This window comes from Trichomycterus rosablanca, chromosome 12, assembly GCF_030014385.1.
Source record: "Trichomycterus rosablanca isolate fTriRos1 chromosome 12, fTriRos1.hap1, whole genome shotgun sequence".
Classification (NCBI taxonomy): domain Eukaryota; kingdom Metazoa; phylum Chordata; class Actinopteri; order Siluriformes; family Trichomycteridae; genus Trichomycterus; species Trichomycterus rosablanca.
This window is the reverse complement of record NC_085999.1, coordinates 35175709-35197660: the sequence shown is the minus strand read 5'-3', so window position 1 is coordinate 35197660 and position 21952 is coordinate 35175709. Positions and strand designations below refer to the sequence as shown.

The window sequence follows — 21952 nt, the reverse complement described above, 5'->3', positions numbered from 1 at the left end:
AAAACACTTACACAGTCTCAATCACCGCTGAGAATAAACTCATTATTATTACAGTACAGGGTTATTCAGCCACACAATAGCATACTGTTTTTAATGAGCCACTACAGGTTCTAATATTGGCCTTGTTTTATCTTTCAGTAATATACAAAAGCACATCATGTTCCACAGCTACCCACAATCCCACACACACTGTGTATCGCTAATTACATAGAAATGTTTCAGTAGTAGGAAATAAATTAAGTTATATTAAAGGACAAGATTAGAATGTAAAAGGCAGTGAAACCCTTGACAGTGAGCAAAACTGTCCATTTTTATGTTAATCTGGTCCATCCTAGTGTAAAATACTACAGATTCTATTGCCTATATACACCGATCAGCCATAACATTATGACCACCTCCTTGTTTCTACACTCACTGTCCATTTTATCAGCTCCACTTACCATATAGAAGAACTTTGTAGTTCTACAATTACTGACTGTAGTCCATCTGGACCACCACAGAGCAGGTATTATTTGGGCGGTGGCTCATTCTCAGCACTGCAGTGACACTGACATGGTGGTGGTGTGTTAGTGTGTGTTTTGCTGGTATGAGTGGATCAGACACAGCAGCGCTGCTGGGGTTTTTTAACACCTCACTGTCACTGCTGGTATGAGAATAGTCCACCAACCAAAAATATCCAGCCAACAGCACCCCGTGGGCAGCGTCCTGTGACCACTGATGAAGGTCTAGAAGATGACCAACTCAAACAGCAGCAATAGATGAGCGATCGTCTCTGACTTTACATCTACAAGGTGGACCAACTAGGTAGGAGTGTCTAATAGATTGGACAGTGAGTGGACACAGTATTTAAAAACTCCAGCAGCGCTGCTGTGTCTGATCCACTCATACCAGCACAACACACACTAACACACCACCACCATGTCAGTGTCACTGCAGTGCTGAGAATGATCCACCACCTAAATAATACCTGCTCTGTGGTGGTCCTGACCATTGAAGAACAGGGTGAAAGAGGGCTAACAAAGCATGCAGAGAAACAGATGGACTACAGTCAGTAATTGTAGAACTACAAAGTGCTTCTATATGGTAAGCGGAGTTGATAAAATGGACAGTGAGTGTGGAAACAAAGAGGTGGTTTTAATGTTATGGATGATCGGTGTATAGACCCTTAATGTCACTAAGACCTGGAACAGTGGTGAAGCCAACAAAGGTGGATAGCCTGAAAAATATGAGCAAAAGTATATAGACAGCTCATCATAAACTTGTTGGACATCCCACTCCAAAATCATGGGCATCTATATGAAGTTGTTCCAGTTTGCAGTTATAACAGCCTCCACTCTTATGGAAAGGCTTTCAACAAGATTTTGAAGTGTGTTTGTAGTTTGTGGTAAATTTGGGTTATTTAGTCAGTCTCTGACTGAAGAAGTCATTCGGATTGAGTGAAGAAACGTATCTCTACAACAAACTTGTGTCCAGATGAACTGATTTAACTCTGTGGATTTGTGTACCTGGATTATTGAGCATGCATCAACAGTGTCAAGTCATGTATTTATGAACCTCACATTGTGGACGGGGCACAGTTATGCGAACACGGGAAAGGGACTTTTCCAAACGGACGCTACAAAGCTTATTTTGTATTGATTTTCCACAACTGAACTGTCCAAATACTTTTAGCCCCAGTGAATCAGCCAATTAAAGAATCACTATTTAAAAAACTCATCAGAAACACAAAATGAAGGCGGGATATTCCGGGAGATTCTCGGTTTAAAACTCGGCGTTGCCACCGGTCGGCTGGGCGCCATCTAGCGGGCATGATCGCCAGTGTCTGCAGCAGACACGGATTTGCTAGGGCGGGATGACTGGACTATGTGGGTGGGGTCTTCAACTGCTGTGTAAGGACCCTGATTGGCAGATAGAGAGGCGCCTGTGCAGAATGCATGGGTGGAAAAAGGTTCCGCTAAGGGCTGCGAGTGGATCAGAGGAGGCATGAGCAGCAATATACCCACCTCGACTGCAATCAGGGATCCCGCAGCAGCAGAAGACAAACTAACTTTGCAAAATTGGGAGAAAATGCATAAATAAAAGAGAAGAGAGACACAAAATGAAACGTGTTTATGTATTGAAAATAAATAGATCTTTATTAATGATTGGCTTTAGAGATATAAATTCCTCATGCATCCCAAATGTTAACAAATCCCTTTAAAACGTAGTCATTTCAATCGATAAGTATTACAATTCATTATCACAAACACAGTTCAGCTATACACCGGCCTCGTCTCATTCACAAACCCTTAGCAATCATCCCTCTAGAACATGAAATTCTTTATTTACAAAAAGGCACAATGAGCTTTTTATACACTGTACATTCTCTAAATGCCAAACCAGCTTCATCAACAAAATAGTGGTTACTGTTTTTATAAAAAAAACGCTTCAGTCAGGAAAGACCGGAGCAAGGAGAACATGTGCTCTGGATGCTTATTCTCTACACAAGGCGTGTCATCGACGGCCCGTGTTTAATAAACAAACAAACTTGGAAATGTGTCATTAACCCTTTTTCTAAAGTGTCAGAACTATTAAACAGCAGTTGTGACTAGTAAGTTCAAGTGAATTGTATTGCACGGTTAGTACCTCACAGAGGCTGAAGACAATCAGATTATTAAAACCACACACACACACACACACACACACACACACACACACACACACACACACACACACACACACACACACACACACACACACACACACACACACACACACACACACACACACACACACACACACACACACACACACACACACACACACCTATTAAGCCTGCCCATGTTCATCCCAACAAACATGCAAAGTGGGAGAAAAATATTGACACACATTTTAAACATTGCAGAAATAACTGCTCTGATTAACACAGGTACCATCAAATTCATGTTAAATCACGTGTTGCCGTAACAGAATGTGTAAGAATAATGCATATTCTGTAAAGGCTTCAGGAATATGGCATCTGTAGTATATGTAGGATTACTATGAAGAGAAATGTTGACATGATTCCTCTCCTGTTCCTGTTTACTCAGTACTTATCATAGCAGAGGGACTTTTGATTATCAGTGTCTGTTTATAAAAATGTTTTTTTAAAGCTATACCTCAGTGGATCTGATTTGTTACCATCAAATCATTACAAGTACCAACCTGATAAAAGGACAAAGTTTTAATGTTTAATATTCACCTGCATGTACAGGTCTGGAAAATTAATACTTATTTATTTGAAGCGACTGGGTCGACAATCCAAACAACTGAGATTTTGTTACTGAAATCACTAATCCTAATCCCGTCATGTGACTTGAGATGAACTGTAATTATGACAGAGTAAGGTAGTAAGTAAGCAGTATCAGATTAGAAAATAATATGATCACTTCTTACCTGCTAACCCCAACATCCTTATAAATAACATTCAAAAATCAGCACAGAGCAAAATTAGATGGTTTCTGGTTCAAGCTGAGGGCGGCACAGTGGCTAAGTGGGTATCGGTGGGTAGCACTGTCGCCTCACAGCAAGAAGGTCCTGGGTTCGATCCCCAGGAGGGGCGGTCCGGGTCCTTTCTGTGCGGAGTGTGCATGTTCTCCCCGTGTCTGCGTGGGTTTCCTCCGGGAGCTCCGGTTTCGTCCCACAGTCCAAAAACATGCAGTCGGGTTGATTGGAGACACTGAATTGCCCTATAAGTGAATGTGTGTGTGTGTCTGCCCTGCGATGGACTGGCGCCCCATCCAGGGTGTTACTGTGTGCCTTGTGCCCATTAAAAAAGCTGAAATAGCCACCCCCATTGGATAAGCAGTTAAGAAAGTGAGTAAGAGTAGTTTAAGCTGTTTTTTAACTAATGAATACTGATTTATTAGTGGTTACAACTGGGTAAAACTGATTATATATTGGATAGTTGTGGTGTCAAAATAATTCCAATTCAGGCTATAAGGCTTTATCTAAATGTTTCATGTAGAGCTTAAAATTCCTCTGATAAATCACTAATAACATTTGGCAGATATTTTTATCCACAGCGACTTACAATTGTGACTGAAATCAACATGGCTGTTGATATGATGGTGCTTGAACTAGAAACCTTCTGCTCACTGGTCCAGTACCTTAATCACTGAGCTACCACTAACCTACAGACCGGCAACCAGCTAATGCTGCTCTGTGCTGATTTTATTTTACTATTTTATTTTTTATTATTATTATTATTTTTTTGCTGCAGGGTAATTAGCAGTTTCTTTATATTTCTTTTTAATAATGAAGAGCTCACAGGGTGCAGTTTTGTCCCTAATTGGCTCATTTTCAACCTGATAAAGCCCATTGGTGAAGAGGAATTTAGTATTTAGCTATCAGAGGTGAATTTTGGTGAAGTTTGGTGGATTATGTGGTCTTCGGAACATTTCTTTAATTAGTGGAGATGTGGAAATCGATCCTGGTAATCCCACATACTCCAGATGGAGTACACAGAAATCAGTAGCTGGAGTTTTGCTTTCACAAAAGCTAAAATATTATAAACATAGTAATATGCTGGTGTGTTCAGACGTGTTTAAGAAATAGTATTTATGCTGGATGTGTGGGGATTTGTTAGTATTAAAACTTAAAATCCTGCTTTCGGAGATTGTAGTTGTATGTTCCTTTTGTGAAAGTCCATTTGAAGTCTACAGAAAACTGTGATGAAGCAGTGTATGAGTGTAAAGTCTGGTCAGCACTAAACAATTTCAAGTCTGATTTTTCATTGGCATCTAAACATGGCACTTGCAGACTTGGCAGTAACAAATCCTCCTGTCGTGGGAGCGTACAGCAACCCAGTCTCTCCAGTCATGTATCAGTCATTAAACTTTTGATGTTTCCCAGCATGTTTGTAATTACTGGTAATTGGTCATGTAGTGGCACTAGTTAAAGCACAACGATTAGAAATTAGTCATTAAAAGAGCCAGAAAGACTGAGAGTGGTCTTATGGTGAGCTTTGAAAGTAAGAGAAGTGAATGCCAGGGTGCATGTACTATTCCCACCATGAAACATCTCCCAAAACTCCCTGTGTCAGGCTGCACTACATATTTAGTAGATTGTAACTTTCTATGTTCTTCTCGGTCAGGGTGGGGGTCTGCAGCAAAGGAGGAAGATATGAATGGGGATTTGGATATGACTAGATTATAAGGAAAAGGGGAAATTGCAAAAATACATTTAAAATATGATGAATTGTGTAGTGTGAGCCCCGTCATAATGACTGTGTGCACTAATCTGCAATTTTAAAAACACAAGTGGTTAAGACATAGTGTGCACTGTAAAGTGATTATTTTTAAGGCCATGTAGTGTGCACTAGGCTTTAGATGAACATAAACAGTTTTGAAGATGGGTGGATTGGTGGTAAATGGTATCTTTTAGCCCCTCATTGGGTAGAACAGTGGAATGTCTTTAAAGAGACTAAATCATTCAGACAAAGACTGAAGCTAAGTGCTAGCACGTTTTTCCTGTGAGACACATGATGCTACCAGCTTTTTAAAAATATTGCAGCTAGTGCAACATCATTGGGCAGATCAACAAACTGGAAGAATGGTGCCAACCACCCTCTTTTATACTTGTGAGCTCTCAAATCTGCCCTCAGAGGACAAGGTCAATCACACACTGTTAAACTTTTAGTAAAATGAGACCATGGAATTGTTTGAAACTGAAAGTGTTAGAAGGCTAATGTTAGCCTAGTTACATAATGCCAAGAGCTTCTATCACCCAGCGTTGGTTTCACATCACACTGAATGAAGGCAGTTAGGTGGAGCAGACGATGGTCTCTGGAGCACTAGTGTGACAGCAAAAGTTAACAGGTGAAATCTGGACGGCCACGTCTGTTTGAGCTTCTCTAAATGGGTGATATCGAGGTTGGAAGTTCCTGCTGCAGTAGTACTCAGTTGATTTGCATAGATGAAAGAATGTGCATGGGTGGGGTGTGTTTGCAGTGGGTGTATACTGGTACAGTAGTGTGTGACTCGGGGGGGCTACGCTGAGCCGATAGTAGTGCACGAATTCAGCAGGTTCCCTCAGTGCTTACATACACAGCCCTCTTCCTCCTCAGCTGCTGGGAAAAAAAGAAATACATATTAATAATAAGTAATAACACAACAATCATGAACCACTGACTTACTTAGCAGCTTCTTCAAAATACATTTAGATGTGTATAATGTTTAATAATGTATATTTTATTTGTTGTAGTTTAAAATGATTATTTCAGGGTGTTTCACAATAAAGTCCAAAAGTTTAGACACTTCCAGTCAAAGCCCATGTTCAGATGATTTAGTGGGTAAAAGGAAAAACTTAAATTAATAATCTGTTGTTGTGTCCCTTACAATTTTGTGTTGACATTCGACAGGAAGACTGGGAATTTCTTTATAGAACATGATTAAAGCTTCATAATGCATTATAAGAACACTAATGCTACTTGAATTTGATGTAATAACAGAACGTCATGCTTCCTCTCCACTAATGCCGACCCCCGCTCTGATTTGAGGAGAACGAAGCTAACCCACGCCCGCTCCGACACATGGGCAGCAGCCGTATGCATTTTGTCACCCATACTAGGCGAGTGCAAATATAGAAATCAGCCTTGTGTACGGAGAGACACACCCTGACCCGCACTCTTTCCCCGCCTCTGTGCAGGCGCCATCAATAAGCCAGCAGAGGTCTTGGTGGCATCAGTTACAAGGAGACCCTATCCGGCTTAATATCCCACCCCTATATGAACAACAGGCCAATCGATGTTCATGTGGTGATATGATGTATTCGAGATCCCAGCTCTGGTGTGCTAGCGTGTGTTTTTACTGCTGCGACACCTTAGTGGCCCAAAATTAATCTGATTTCTGATTTTCAGTTGAAAAGAATGAATAACAAATTTACTTTCAGAATCTGTTTTCTATAAAAAAACTAAACAAAGGTTGGTTTAGCCAAAAATAAAAAATGGAAAATGTGAATTCCTGAACTATTTAAACTATTTATTTCTTTAAAAAAGTACTAACCTCTATTCTCCATCATCATGGTGTCGGCTCTACAGGAGACCTTCGTGGAGACACAGCAGCCAGGATCTCATTGACGATCTCCTGTCTGATCTCATCAGCCAGACTTTGTTTAATCTAAAAACCAATGAAAAATAATAGTCAGCAGAATTATATAAAGGAAATTATATGCTTCCAATATTGCAGCAACAGCTTAGGAAAGGCCCTTAAAGACATGACGAAAACTTCAGTGTCCTGCACAGAGCCCTGACCTCAGCCCCACTGAACAGCTTTGGAATTAACTGAAACATCAACTGATGCTTTCCTGACCAATACTGATGCCCAGCTATACAAATGTGCTTTTTACTGAATATGAACAAATTCCCACAGACATACTTCAAAGACTTGTGAGACATGAGTAGTTTTTTTAGGCTTTAGCCAGAACGCTACGCTACACTAACTGAGATCCAGCTTTAACCAAACACTACAGCAGGGCCAAACTCGTAAACCAGCTCCAGATTATAAGTGACATTTCACAATTTCCCCTGTCACATCTTCCGTCATTATAGAGTGAGAACATTTCAACACAGTGCCAGGGACACAGTGAAACCCTTTAGCATGGTTAAAAACTGTGTGTGGTGCCAGGAAAGGAAAAACACTGGACTACTATTCACTGCACACTATTAAATCATATAAAACACACCAAGAATTCTTTCAGTGGTCTTTTTGAAGTGTACCACATGTTCCTCTGTAGGTATTCAGCCACATGTTTTGATGATTGATGTTTGTTTTTGTAGATAAAATGTCTTTCAGTTCAGCTTCATTTCTATAGAACTTTCAACAATAAAAATGGTTGCAAAGCAGCTTTGCACAGATTAGTTTCAACACATTTTAACATTTATTATTTATTAATGACAGTAGCATTAGTCCCTCACAACTTACAGTTAGTAAAAATGAACAAATCCAGCTATACAGTACATCTACTTCTCATGATGCCAAACATGGCTAGTTGACCAAATTATTCTAAGGAAATGACTGAGTAAACCAAAACCAAACATTATTTTACGTTTTTATATTAGTGTTGTTCTAAGATTCTGAATATGGTTATATTTTAGTGCATATCATAAGAGACACAACAACAGACAATAGACAAAAACAACAATCTGACAAACAACAGACCAAAACAACTAACAGTAACAAACAGACCAAAACAACTAACAGTCTAACAAACAGACCAAAACAACTAACAGTCTAACAGACTACACACAAAAACAATGAAAAACAACAGCATGACAGACAAAAGAACAAAACAACTAACAGTACAACAGACAATAGACTAAACTGATGGTCCAACAGACTACAGACCAAAACAATAAACAGTATGACAGATGATATACCAAAACAACAAATAGTACGACAGACAGTAGACCAAAACAACGGTTCAGCAGACAAAAGGATCAACAGTAGGACAGACAGTAGACTAAAACAACCAACCATATGTCAGACAACACACTAAAACAAATAAAAAAAAAGTACCAGTGACACTGAACAGTGTGAAACAACAGACAGTATGCAGTACGAGTGACGTGTATAGAAGTATGTGTGCAACTGTAGAGTGCAAATGAATTATTTAGCAACTGACAAATGTAACTGACCAGAGTCATTTAGCATATGGACACCCTTTGGTATAAAAGATTTTGGTTTGGCAGATGATGGACCTTTAGCGCTTCCATAGTGCTACTGTGCACTAACACAGCACTGGATAAACATTACAAAAATATGACATGACTAACATTACACATTGAACCCAGAACTGCAATGATGAAATCATCTCTGCTCTCACCTGCTTGATGAGATGCTGCAGATTTCCACCAGCTTCTTCTACTACTCCTCCTGCATCCACCTCGGCGCTCCCTTCGACCACCTGAGCTGAGCGACTCTGCAGTGATCTCTGATCCCTAACCTGAAGGAATCCATTCAGTCAGAGGATTACAAATCATGAAATGCATCCATTAAACAGCAGCAGAGAACGATACTAAAACTACACTATATGGTCAACTATGTAGACACTGACCATGAGTGTTATGGACAGCTCATTCCACAATTATAGACATTAAATACAAAGTGACCCCTGCCTCTATTCATGCTAAAGAAAAGTAACAAGGCTCTGTTCAGGCAACTGTCATTTCTCTATACCAAAGGGCCTTTCCCAAACTGTTGCCACCATGTTCAAAGCATTTAATTTATTTTTTTTAAATAATACATTTTACTAACACATTATTGCCACATTTTCTGGAACACCTGAACAACTGTCAGCCAAGAACAGAAGTCTGAAGCTAGTGGGTGCCAGCTTAAAGAAACTGGACAGAAAAACACTGACTGGTCTGATTTTGTTTTTAGTATGTGGCCAGTAGGGTCAGAATTTGTCATAAACCCATGAAATCATCCTCAGTACTGTACTGCCTCAATACTTTAGGCTTGTCATGGTGGTTCTATGTAGTAGAGAGTGTTTTTTGGCACACACCGGCCCCCTAATACTAATCGAGCAGGGTTTGAATGCCATAGACCATCTGAATACTATTGCTGACCGTGTTCCCACTGTTAACTATCCTATAATTGTGACTTCCAGCATTGAACATTGACTTCTGTGTACATTAATAGTCTGTCCAGTCACTAAATCTGAATCCAGTAAAGCATCATGGGAGTGTTATTGAACTGAATTTCATTATGCATTTGCAGGATACAAATCAGAAGGAGCATAGACCAAAATCTGAACCATGTGAAAAGAATTGAGGCTTTTTAAGCAAAGGTATTAGTTGGTGTTCCTAATAAAGTGGCCAGTGAGTGTGTATATAGGATAGTAAGTTAGTATAAATGATCCTTAAGTGCTGACCTCAGGTTCAATAGTGGTCGTATTCAGTGTAGCAGGCGGCTCCTGGCTCTCTGCACCAGAGCGTGAGGGGATGGACGGGGTGAGGCTGACTGTAGAGCGATACACTCCTCCTCTTCCTCTCTGTGCTGAAGATGAGCTGAAATCATCAGGGTCACCGTGTTGTGCTGGACTCGCCGACCTCGATGAGTGAGCTGAGGCGGTGCCAGCTGAACTGAGACCTCCATCGTAATTCAGCTCCGACTGGAGAAACATTTGCTCCCGCAACAAATCCGACACCTGTAAGACAGCCAAATACATGTTTACTATTAGATGGAAAATGAGAGGGCCTTCCCCAAACTAATTTTAATACATGTTAGCAATGAATGTGGCTAAAACACATTTTTACCATGGTCATATTCAGGATCATGGAGGGTCCAGGGTCTCCAATTAACCTGACTGTGGAAGGAAACCGGAGCACTCAAAGAAAACCCACGCTGACATGGGGAGAACATGCAAACTCCATTAAGAAATGAGCTGGACCATTTGACCCAGGACCTTCTTGCTGTGAGGCGACAGTGCTACCCACTGAGCCACCATCTCAGAGATACTATTTGACCTGGCTGTGCATCCAACAGGCTGAACCTTAGTAAGTAGGAATTGAAGAGGTTTCACAGCACAAATGTGACCTCTGCTGACCTCTGCTGTCTGGTGCGGGTGCCTGCACGAGTGGTCAATGATTCTCCACATGCTGAACGCAAATCAAAATCCAACAAGTAAAAGACTCAACGTCAAAAGGTGTGTGTCTGCAGTGTAGTGTAACACAGGTAGAGGAATGAGTGTGTGTGTTGACCGTAGACTTACCGGTTCAGTGGCTCTGAGAGCAGATGAGCTGAACAGACTGTCCATACTCTGACCTCTGGACATGACCTGGGAAAAACATTACTTATTAAAACACTGAATTGAAATTCCCATCTATGTAGATATGGTTCAATTTCACCTTTCTATAAACTAAGCTATGGATATTTATGCATTACCCCCTTTTTTCAATGTAGTCATATCCAATTCACATCACAAAATGCAAAAAAATATAATAAAGTTATAAAAAAGTTGTCCAATGACTAATGATGGTTGGATGTCTTAAATCACTTGAAAATAATACTTTGCACCCGTATTCTGGTCACATATCCCTAGTCCAGAGCAAGCTGCTGGATCAAACATTTTGCTGTTGTGTGATGTACTGACCAGTGGATGGCGGTAGAGGCGGCTGCTCCGAGCTGAGTGGATCTGATCATCCATGAATCTCTCCTCCAGCTGTAACTCCAACTCCTGAAGCTCATGTCTGACAGCTACTCGTAACCTCTGTAAATGCTCCGCTTCATGCCTACCATACAGACCGACATGCAAAATACACATTCAGACAGAGAGCTACAATCATTTTTTATCTTGATCAGGGTGGTGGTGGGTCAGGAGCTTAATGCAGGAACATTGGGCAGTATTTAGGACAAAATCCAAACGAGTGAGTGACTCAGTGGGTAGCACTGTCACCTCACAGCCGGAAGAGCCTCTGTCCAGGTCCTTTCTGTGTGGACTTTGCATGTTCTACCCGTGTCTGTGTGGTTTTCTTCTGGGAGCTCCGGTTGTTTGTTTGTTTATTAGCATTTTAACGTCATGTTTTACACTTTGGTTACATTCATGACAGAAACGGTAGTTACTCGTTACACAAGACTTATCAGTTCACAAGGTTATATCAAACACAGTCTTGGACAATTTAGTATCTCCAATTCAGGAGGAAACCCACGCAGACATGGGGAGAACATGCAAACTCCACACAGAAAGGACCCGGACCCCCCCACCTGGGGATCAAACCCAGGACCTTCTTGCTGTGAGGCGACAGTGCTACCCACTTAGCCACCGTGCCACCCTGCAAGTGAAGTGAATTGGAGATTATTTATTTTTAATTTTAAAAATTAATTTAAAATTTTAATGCCATGTTTACCATGTATGTGTCGTTTTATGGCAAGATACGTATTATGTTTCTGTCTGCTTATTTTATCTTGTGTTTATAATTTGGTATAGTGATTTGGGGATAGAAAATTGGCCGGACATAGAACCTGAACAGATGAATCGTGGGTAACTTGTAACTCATGTAACCAAAGTGTAAAATATGATCTTAGAACCCAAATAAACAAACAAACATAATGTTTACAAGTATTATTATTATTAATGTTAGGATAATAATAATAATATTCTTATTAATACTATTATTGTTGTTGTTAATAATCTTCTTCTACTTCTTCTTCTTATTATTATTATTATACAAAGTGATAGGTATACAAATTAGCAGATTATTTATTGTTCCTGGTTCTGTATCATGGTGCACAACAGTTTTCTGCACAAACACACCAAATAAAACTCATCAGGTAATTAGCAGGTAGGTGTGACAGAACTGTGCTGGACTCATTGTGCTCATTAGTTCTAGATCCTGCATCAGTGCTCACCTCTCATCAGGACTGAGATACTGGTAAACCATGGACTGCTGTCTCATCAGTGACAGTTCTAAATCCATCATCTGTGTCCTGAACAAATTCAGGTTTCCTCTTCTCTTCTGAAACTCCTAAAAAACCAGAGGAGACAGAGTAGACTTACTCAAAGGTGCACTGTTCAGTTAGTTATTATTCTCAGTACTGCACATACGGCAGAAAAACCTGAATTAGGTGAAACAAAACTGCTGAAGCAGTGAGATCGATGCAGAAGGTCGAGCTTCTGCTGTGAGCTTAATGAACACATAAAAAACACCAGCACATTTTCAGTACTTCTTATTACAAACATTTAATTAAAACAGCGGTTCTTAAGGTGAGCTGCAGCACCCAGGGGTCCCTTCACTTCTGCTAACGGTTGCCACAGAATCTTAAATAAATAAAATCACCACTTATTCTTTTATCAGCTTTAAGTAACTGTTTCATCCTGTTAAATGTCGAGTTGGTTCCAGCAATTCTAGAAAAATGGAGGCTGTTCTAGGCAGCTCTATATAAATGCATGTGGTTTAAGAATGGAAAGTCTGACGAGCTTGTGTTCAGCTGTCCACATATTTTTGCTTATATAGTGTACAATATGCTTGTTATTTGTAGAATTTTATCACATTTTCTTTTATCCATTTAGTATTTTTGTTTAATCAGAATTTAATTATTTAAATATCCTCTAGGTCGCCCAAGTATGATAAAAGTCCCATTTTAGTCAGGTTCCTCCTAAGGTTCCTCTCTGCTTTCTTCCTCAATATACTGCTAATGTCACTCTAAAGTGCTCAGTTGAGTAATAAAAGCACTACACACTACAAATACATGTGACTATATGGCCAAAAGTATGTAGACGCTGATTACTGCAACACAATTACTAAACGACTGCCCAAAACAATCATGACAAAACAGTCTGAATTATGGGAGAAGCTAAATCCTCTGACTGTTTTGAGGTTCAACTATACTGCATATAGCAATAATGAAAGACGGGATCGTACCTCGTGGAGTGATTGCGTCATCTGGCGTGGACCTTGCGCACCTGAGGGTGTACCGACCCTTTGCTCAGAAGTACCCTGCCAAACAAACATTAAAAAAGAAAGAAGATAAGCAAGAGGTCTCTGTGAGAATCCACAGCTGGATGGTGTAAAGAAGAGGCTAGAGACTTTGCATATGTCAAAGGTGGAGGGTGCTAGTCTGCACCTCTCCTCTACTCAGGCTTTACCAACACTTACAACATCATCAACTTTTCCCCTCTAGTCTCACCTGGTTGAGACTCTGCACGGTGCCTCGGATTTCATGCAGGACTCGTCGTAGCTGCATTTCGGTACTGCCCATGAGTGAAGGTGGAGTTGGGGTGTTGCATGGGAATGGGGCAGATAACGGAGTGAAGGGGAGAGGCGGAGAATGGAACGGGGAGTTGTACTGATGTCTGTCAGGAATATTAGGGTGATAAGGTGCATTACTGAAAGCCAGACCGTAGGGGGAACTGTAGGGGTGTGTGAGAGGCATTTGAGGGTTTTGCGGACCTCCTTGAAGGTTGAAGGTGGAACCATAGGGTGTGCCTGGGGGAGGTGAATAGAAGGGTGGTGATGAATGGTAGGGAGCACTTGGTGGGTGGGTAAAAGGCTGGGGGAAAGTGGTACCAAGAGGTGCCGTGTATGGAGGGTATGGAAAATTTGAGATCTGTGGCTGAGGATTTAAGGCACTAGGTGTGTAAGGATAGGGACTGTTGACAGGGGTATAACTCCGACTAGGAGGGGTTACAGATTTTTGGTAGGGGGAGCTAGCTGCCCCTCTGTACTGAGGCAGTTCTTGCTGGATATGTCGAGGAATTGCAGGATGTGGCATTCTTGGATGCTGGGTCAGATCAGGAACGCTGCTGCTGCTCCAAACAGGACATTCAGCGAGACGCCCTGTAGGCCAGTCAGCAGGGACACTGTAGAGCGAACTAGCTGACCGGGTCAAATGCGGTGATACATTTAGAGGGTATGGGGGCATTGTGGTGCCATCCACTTCCGTCTGTGGATTCAAACCATAGGAGTCTACTGACGAAGGGTTGTGAATGTTGGACCTGCTTGCTGACGTATCATCCTCATCTTCCTCTGCGATCGAATTGGCCTCGTCTCTTTCCTCCTCGTAGCGGTAGCTGTAGCAGGGCGGAGTGCATTGTCGCACCGAGCCCTTACCTATCTGGATTCTCATAGATGAAACTACTCGAGTTGGGCTCAGAAATGACGTTGGGAGGGAGCTTGATCTTGTTAATGGATTCCTCAAGCGATTCTCATGATTTTGCAACAATTCTTTTGACCTGACCCAAACCCGACCCCTCTGATCCTCATACGAGGATGACCTCTGCTGGGCTCGAAGCAAGGCACCACGGACCCTTTTGGAGGTGCTCTGCTCCTCCTCTGTGCAACTTTCAGATTCTGGAACCAGCCCAAAGCTTTGTTCTACTGAAGGACTTGAAGTGGATTCAGACTTCACTACTGGTTCTAAGCCAGTGGAAGAGCTTGACAATAAGAAAGCGTTCGTCTCTGATGAGCCGTCAGTCTCCGCGGTCGAACCAAGTTCACCTGCTAACTCCAGTTCACGCACAGGCGTCGTCTCTGAACCTGTATGAGGATCTTTTGTTTCAGAACACAGAGTTGTAGATAATGCCGGATCTGTTGACTCTACAGTAGATCCAGATTCTGAACTGGAGCCTGTCATGATTACAAAACCAGAAGGTCTTTCTTGGATCTGTGTTTCAGACTCGGCGGTCTCTGAGTGTTCAGAAATGTCCTTCTGAGTTCCTGTTGGGTTAAAGAGTCCTATAGTGGGATGTGTGGGCAGCTCTTCATTTTTCAGAAGTCTCTCTAAAGCATGTTGGTCCATCATTACAGATGTTCCATCCCCACTGGCGTGAGACGTAACAGTCGCCTCACTGTCACAGCTGTCTGAACTTTCCTGGACCTGATACACAAGAGAATGAAACAATGTTATATTATAATCTTGCAAATGTAATTGATGGCAACTGTTTAATAAAATTCTGTCATCAATAAATGTCATAGCTCCTTTACAATACATTAAACAATAAACAAATATCATGCAATGAATTCTTACTGTCATCAGCCAATCAGTGCTTCCAGTGATTTTAAGTCACTTAATCCACTTGTTAGCTATGATTACGTTGAAATGAAATAAAATCCCCTACAGACTTAATGTGAAAATGATGTGACAGTGAGTGCTTGGACCTTTTAAAGCACTGCTCTACAATGTATAAAAATAAACACCTTCAGGAAATTAGCTGAACCATCAGATGAAGGATCTTCTGCAAAGCCACTGCTGTCTGACTGCTGACTGATGGTCCTCAGCAAAGCCTCTGAAAAACAATAATAAAATATATCACAACTAGTATGTTTACATTAACACACTAAATACATTTACTGTAAGAAATATAGCAGGTTTACATGCACTTCAGTATTTTGATGGAAACCCGATGAGTTTACAAGATCCAGTCAATCGTCTGATTTCCTTTTTTTTTTTTATTTATGCATTTTTCTCCCAATTTAGCATAAATGTTACCGTTCGCTGCTGGGGGATCCCTGATCGCAGTCGAGGTGGGTATATTGTTGCTTACGCCTCTTCTGACCTGCGTGCAGCCCTTAGCAGAACCCTTTATCACCCATGCATTCTACACAGGCGCTTCTCTATCTGCTAATCAGGGTCCCTACACAGCATTTGAAGACCCCACCCACATAGTTCGGTCATCCCGCCCTAGCAGAAAAGTTTCTTTCAGAGTTAATTTTCAGAACTCTGAGAGGAGTTCAGAATCTCAGCACTGGTGTGCTAGCAGAATATCCCACTGCGCCACCTGGGTGCCAATCGTCTGATTTCTTAATGCATTGAAGCTGTTTATAGTAAATCCGTTTACATTAAAGTGAAGCTGTAGAGAAAAATGAAGCAGTTTAAAGTAAAATGAAGCTGTATAGAAAAATGAAGCAGTTTAAAGTAAAATGAAGCTGTAGATAAAAATGAAGCAGTTTATAGTAAAGTGAAGCTGTATAGAAAAATGAAGCAGTTTATAGTAAAGTGAAGCTGTATAGAAAAATGAAGGAGTTTACAGTAAAGTGAATCTGTTTACAATTATGCTGTTTACAGTAAAGTATTGCATTTTACAGTAAAACTATTTACAGAAAAGCAGAAAAGTTCACTGCTAATGTAAATGCTAATCTATTTTCTTTAAGCTAGCTTGGAGCATACTGTTAGTAACATACTATTGTAGTGATTCAAGAACCATAAACCTAACTATCCATTTAGGTACAATATCTGCTCTCCACCACAAGAGGACAGCCAGGATCCTCATCTCCTGAACCTGCTTAGTTTGTTTTCACTGATCCGTCCCGAGTCATGACTCAATCCTAAAAGTCATGTCTGTTTTAGGAAAAGTCCCAGTGATTTGATAGAGACTGGCTGTATTTTTAGAAGCTTGTTGAATCAGAGGAGACTAATTCAAATCGCTAACACAACCCGTCTTAAAAAAAAAAAACCTTCTGTAATCTAAAACTGGTGCTTCAACTTCTGCTGCTTTAAAAACAACAAACTTAAACTACTGGGCTGAGAACAACATTATGTAACTCTTGTTATCTAGGAGGCTGGTAAACTTTCTAGAAACATTATGTCATGACTACTCCAAACTAGAGGCCTATAAAATAGTTTTAACTGGTTGCAAAATTCCTTTATTCTAATAACATACAGAGAAAAAAACTGTGGCGCTAACTGCATATGATAACTGTGCTCCAGGTACAGCATGAGCAGTCAGAGCCAGTTAGAAAGAATCTGTAGCAAGAACTGAACAAAATAATCAAATAAAAGCACCTGGCACTAATTAATTCAGGCACCTGTTTTTCCCAACTTTGCACCCAATTTGTATATGACTTCTGTCTGGTGCATAGCGCCCCCTGTGGCTCAGGACACACTTATCCAACACCTGTGCGATGTATAATAAGCCTTAAGGGTGCCCGGGCAGGCCGGTAGCACCACCAAGACTCAAACATGAGAGCTGAGTATTGGCAATAGTGGGGTAGTGTATTAGACCCCTGCTCCTCCCAAACACATTTGTTTCAATGCAAACTTCCAGCAATAACAAAATCTGCAATACCAGATGCATTTTAGTGCTGGGTTTAATGTTGTTAAACTCGGATGAATTTGTCTGCCATAGTGACCTCTGACGGATCAGTGCTTCACATTAATCCAAATAAAAGAAGCATTTCATGTAGCAATGCAGTGTCTACATTTGAATACCACACCCAACCTGACTTCAAATGTTCAAATGTTTACCGTAGCAACACTGACCTAGAGGATCGTTTCAACAAATTAAAATTAGATCAAGTAAACAGATACTAGACGGGTAAAAATGCATGCAGAATGTGGCTCGGAATTACAAAAACAACAGAGATAACAATCCAAAGTACCCATCAGCATTACTACTGCTTTAATGAATGAGCATTTGTGCTTCTGGGTGGCACTAGATCACCATTTAAATTGAGTATATAAATGATAAATTGAGATTTTTGGTAGGTGTTTGAAGCTTTTTAACATTTAACTGTGCAGTGTTTGAGTATAAGCCGAATGTTGAGACTTACCACTGCCAAATCTGGAGAAACAGTGAGTCCCTGATACGGCTTCATCCTCATTACTCTGTAACTGAAACAAAAGACTTTGTTAAAATCAAAATACAGTTTTGTGATATACATTAAAAACACAAATCAATCAAATGTTTCACACTTTTGGTTACATTCATGATAGGAACGGTAGTTACTCATTACACAAGAATCATCAGTTCTCACAAGGTTATATTGAACACAGTCTTGGACAATTTTGTATTTCTAATTCACCTCACTTGCACGTCTTTGGACTGTGGGAGGACACCGGAGCACCCGGAGGAAACCCACGCAGACACAGGAAGAACATGCAAACTCCACACAGAAAGGACCCGGACCACCCAGGACCCAGGACCTTCTTGCTGTGAGGCAACAGTGCTACCCACTTAGCCACCGTGCCGCCCGGGGTAACAAGAGAGAAGATCAAACTATAAGTGCAGTAAGAAACCTGCTTGGAAGAGGAAGCAAGGATATTTTGTGCTTATGCTTGGTGGGAAGAATGTTTAAGGACAAAAAAAGGTGAGGTTGGAGATGTGCTATTGATGGGGGAAAACCAATTGGTAACTTTTGGCATCCCCAGCTCTAAAACAATTTATCACCACCTTCAAGCAGACAAACTTTTACTTTTATCCAACCACAAAATCTTAAAGCTTAATAAACGCTACTGGAATGGAAACAAAATTAAGGATTTAGGCAACAGATGAGATGAGTTTCGTGTTAATGGAAGGGTGATCAAACAGAAAAAAAAACAATATAAATGATTAAATATGGAGGGGTATTTGAGTCTGTTTTATCCTCCAAAGTCCTTCAGAATCTTGGTAGGACAGGTGACATTGTGGACTCCATAAAGTACCAGGAGATTTTTAATGGAAATCTGGCTGTGTTTTCTTTTCAGATTAGGTAAAATTGGGTAGTGGTTTGTGAAGCAATCAGGATAATTACATAAGACACAAAATCAAATCCAGATAAAATGCTTCTAATGAGAAGAGAATCAGTTAAAAACTGTGGGGTGAACAGATGATTATTTAGGACACTGGGGGATCTACAATTCTGGATTAAGGACTTGCTTTCAGATTTTTTTTGTTCTGGATTTTCTAACCTCATCAAGCATGATAGGAAACGACTCGGTGCTATAATGTAGGCAAAGGAAGGTTCATACAATTGTAAAAGCATGAGCTCCAACGATTGTCACACGTTTTTATTAACAGATACTGAGCTAAATGATTAATGTTTTTTCTCTTGACCAGAGCTAACTGTATGCACTAGACCTGCATTATTTATTTATTTATTTATTAGGATTTTAACATCATGCTTTACACACCATGGTTACATTCATGACAGGAATGGTAGTTACTGGTTACACAAGATTCATCAGTTCAAGTTTAATGTCAAACACAGTCATGGACAATTTTGTATCTCCAGTTCACCTCACTTGCACGTCTTTGTACTGTGGGAGGAAACTGGAGCTCCCGGAGGAAACCCATACAGACAGGAGAACATGCAAACTGCACACAGAAAGGATTCGGACCGTCCCACCTGGGGACAGAAACTTCTTGCTGTGAGGCGGCAGCGTGAACAGATAATGATCTAGGGGCTCTGCAAATCTGGATTCAGATTTTTGTTCTGGATTTTTTAACATTATCAAGCATTATAGAAGATGACTCAGTGCTATTATGTAGGCAAATAAAGGTTCCTTAAAGTTCTAGATGTTTGAGCTACAACAATTGTTACATGTTTTCGTTAACAGATAATGAGCTAATTAAGCACAACTATGTGTTTTCTCTTGACCTGGGCTAACTGTATCCACTAGAACTGCATTAAAGTGCTTAATATTGTCTGTTGTCACACTGAATGCCATGAAATCTATATACCCAGCACAGAATCCCATGCCAAACAAAATAAATGTTACCTCTTCCATCTCAAAGGAATCCCGCGGCTGGCTAAGGAGGTGTGCCATGTGTGGATTGGGTAGGAATTGACCGGGTTCTTTATCTGAACTGGAAGAGGAGGAGATCTTCTTCTGCTTCTCTGGAACCAGACCCAGATTAGTCTCAACAGTTCCTCCATTTCTTGTTCCTCCATGTTTTGATACTTTAGTCCCATTTATCAAACTTTGAGCAATACCTGCAGACACCAGATCTCCGTTAACATGGGCAGAGCTTCCCTCTTTGGTTTTGCTACAAACGTCCACAATGCCCTGATTCGATTCTTCAGTGACGGTCGCCAAAGACAATGAGTCCCTCTTCTTGAAAGCTTTTAAAAGTTTAGACTCAGAATCAGACTGGCACTCAGCGTCAGATGTTGCAGGGTTGGTGGGCGGAGATGGCGTGCCCTCCGAGGAGTTCAGCAGGTTGGGTCGGGTAAGGTTTCTCTTGAGAATCTTAACGGCGTTGAGGGCGGAGCTGTTCCTTCGCAGGGGGACCGGCTCTTTGGGAGGAGACTCCATCTGGCAGATCTTTTCGAGAGGTCGGCCTGAAACCTGGCAGTATATTTCGGAGAAGACGTTGGCTACTGTGGCTAAAACCTCAGTCTGACGGAAACGACCTAGAGATAAATAACATCAAACATTAAAAAAAGAACATTTTACATTGTTGAAATTAAACATGACTGCAAATCAGATTAAAAAATAAGTTTTTTTTTTTCTTTAAAAGGATCAGTGTACACAAGGTTTATAAGAAATACATAAATTTCTCTTTAAAATACCTGAATCTCTTGACTATTTTTGCACTGTACATGGTGAAATACCTTATTTCTAAAATAATATAAATACAAATAATAGATGAACAGGGATGGATTAATGAATGGTTGGATGAACAGGAATGAATGGAGTCATGGATGAACAGGGATTGATGGATGAATGAACAGGGATGATGGATAAATGAACAGGGATGATGGATAAATGAACAGGGATTGATGAATGAATGAACAGGGATAATGGATGAATGAATGAACAGGGATGATGGATGAATGAATGAACAGGGATGATGGATGGATGAATGAACAGGGATGATGGATAAATGAACAGGGATTGATGAATGAATGAACAGGGATTGATGAATGAATGAACAGGGATGATGGATGAATGAATGAACAGGGATGATGGATGGATGAATGAACAGGAATAGATAAATCAACAGGAATAGTTACATGAACAGGAATAGATGAACAGGGTGGATGGATGGACGTACAAATGGATGAACAGGGATAAATGGATGGATGGATAGATGGATGGATGGATAAACAGGGATGGATGGATGGATGGATAAACAGGGATGGATGGATGGATAAACAGGGATGGATGGATGGATAAACAGGGATGGATGGATGGATAAACAGGGATGGATGGATGGATGGATAAACAGGGATGGATGGATGGATGGATAAACAGGGATGGATGGATGGGTGGATGGATAAACAGGGATGGATGGATGGATGGATGGATAAACAGGGATGGATGGATGGATAGATGGATGGATAAACAGGGATGGATGGATGGATAAACAGGGATGGATGGATGGATGGATAAACAGGGATGGATGGATGGATGGATAAACAGGGATGGATGGATGGATGGATGGATAAACAGGGATGGATAGATGGATGGATGGATAAACAGGGATGGATGGATGGATGGATAAACAGGGATGGATGGATGGATGGATAAACAGGGATGGATGGATGGATAAACAGGGATGGATAGATGGATGGATGGATAAACAGGGATGGATAGATGGATGGATAAACAGGGATGGATGGATGGATGGATGGATAAACAGGGATGGATAGATGGATGGATGGATAAACAGGGATGGATAGATGGATGGATAAACAGGGATGGATGGATGGATGGATGGATAAACAGGGATGGATGGATGGATGGATAAACAGGGATGGATGGATGGATGGATAAACAGGGATGGATGGATG

The 21952-nt window shown here is 40.8% G+C and overlaps 1 protein-coding gene across 3 annotated transcripts in view; it reads right to left on the bottom strand.

Moving 5' to 3' along the window:
* Positions 1-2108: 2108 nt before the first annotated feature.
* The window catches only part of itprid2 (ITPR interacting domain containing 2), a 74012-nt gene continuing 54168 nt past the window's right edge, over positions 2109-21952 (bottom strand). For 2 of the 3 annotated variants that reach the window (XM_063006140.1, XM_063006142.1), the window contains 12 exons: positions 19935-20569; positions 18008-18068; positions 15656-15744; positions 13647-15335; positions 13382-13456; positions 12369-12484; positions 11113-11251; positions 10732-10797; positions 9892-10167; positions 8842-8961; positions 7023-7136; positions 2109-6085 (listed from right to left, as the gene is read on the bottom strand). In XM_063006140.1, coding sequence (XP_062862210.1) covers positions 7038-7136; positions 8842-8961; positions 9892-10167; positions 10732-10797; positions 11113-11251; positions 12369-12484; positions 13382-13456; positions 13647-15335; positions 15656-15744; positions 18008-18068; positions 19935-20569 — 3365 coding nt within the window. In that variant the 3' untranslated portion in view covers positions 2109-6085; positions 7023-7037. Of the gene's footprint in view, positions 6089-7022; positions 7137-8841; positions 8962-9891; positions 10168-10731; positions 10798-11112; positions 11252-12368; positions 12485-13381; positions 13457-13646; positions 15336-15655; positions 15745-18007; positions 18069-19934; positions 20570-21952 lie in introns of all 3 variants that reach the window. The other variant, XM_063006141.1, reaches the window with a different exon arrangement.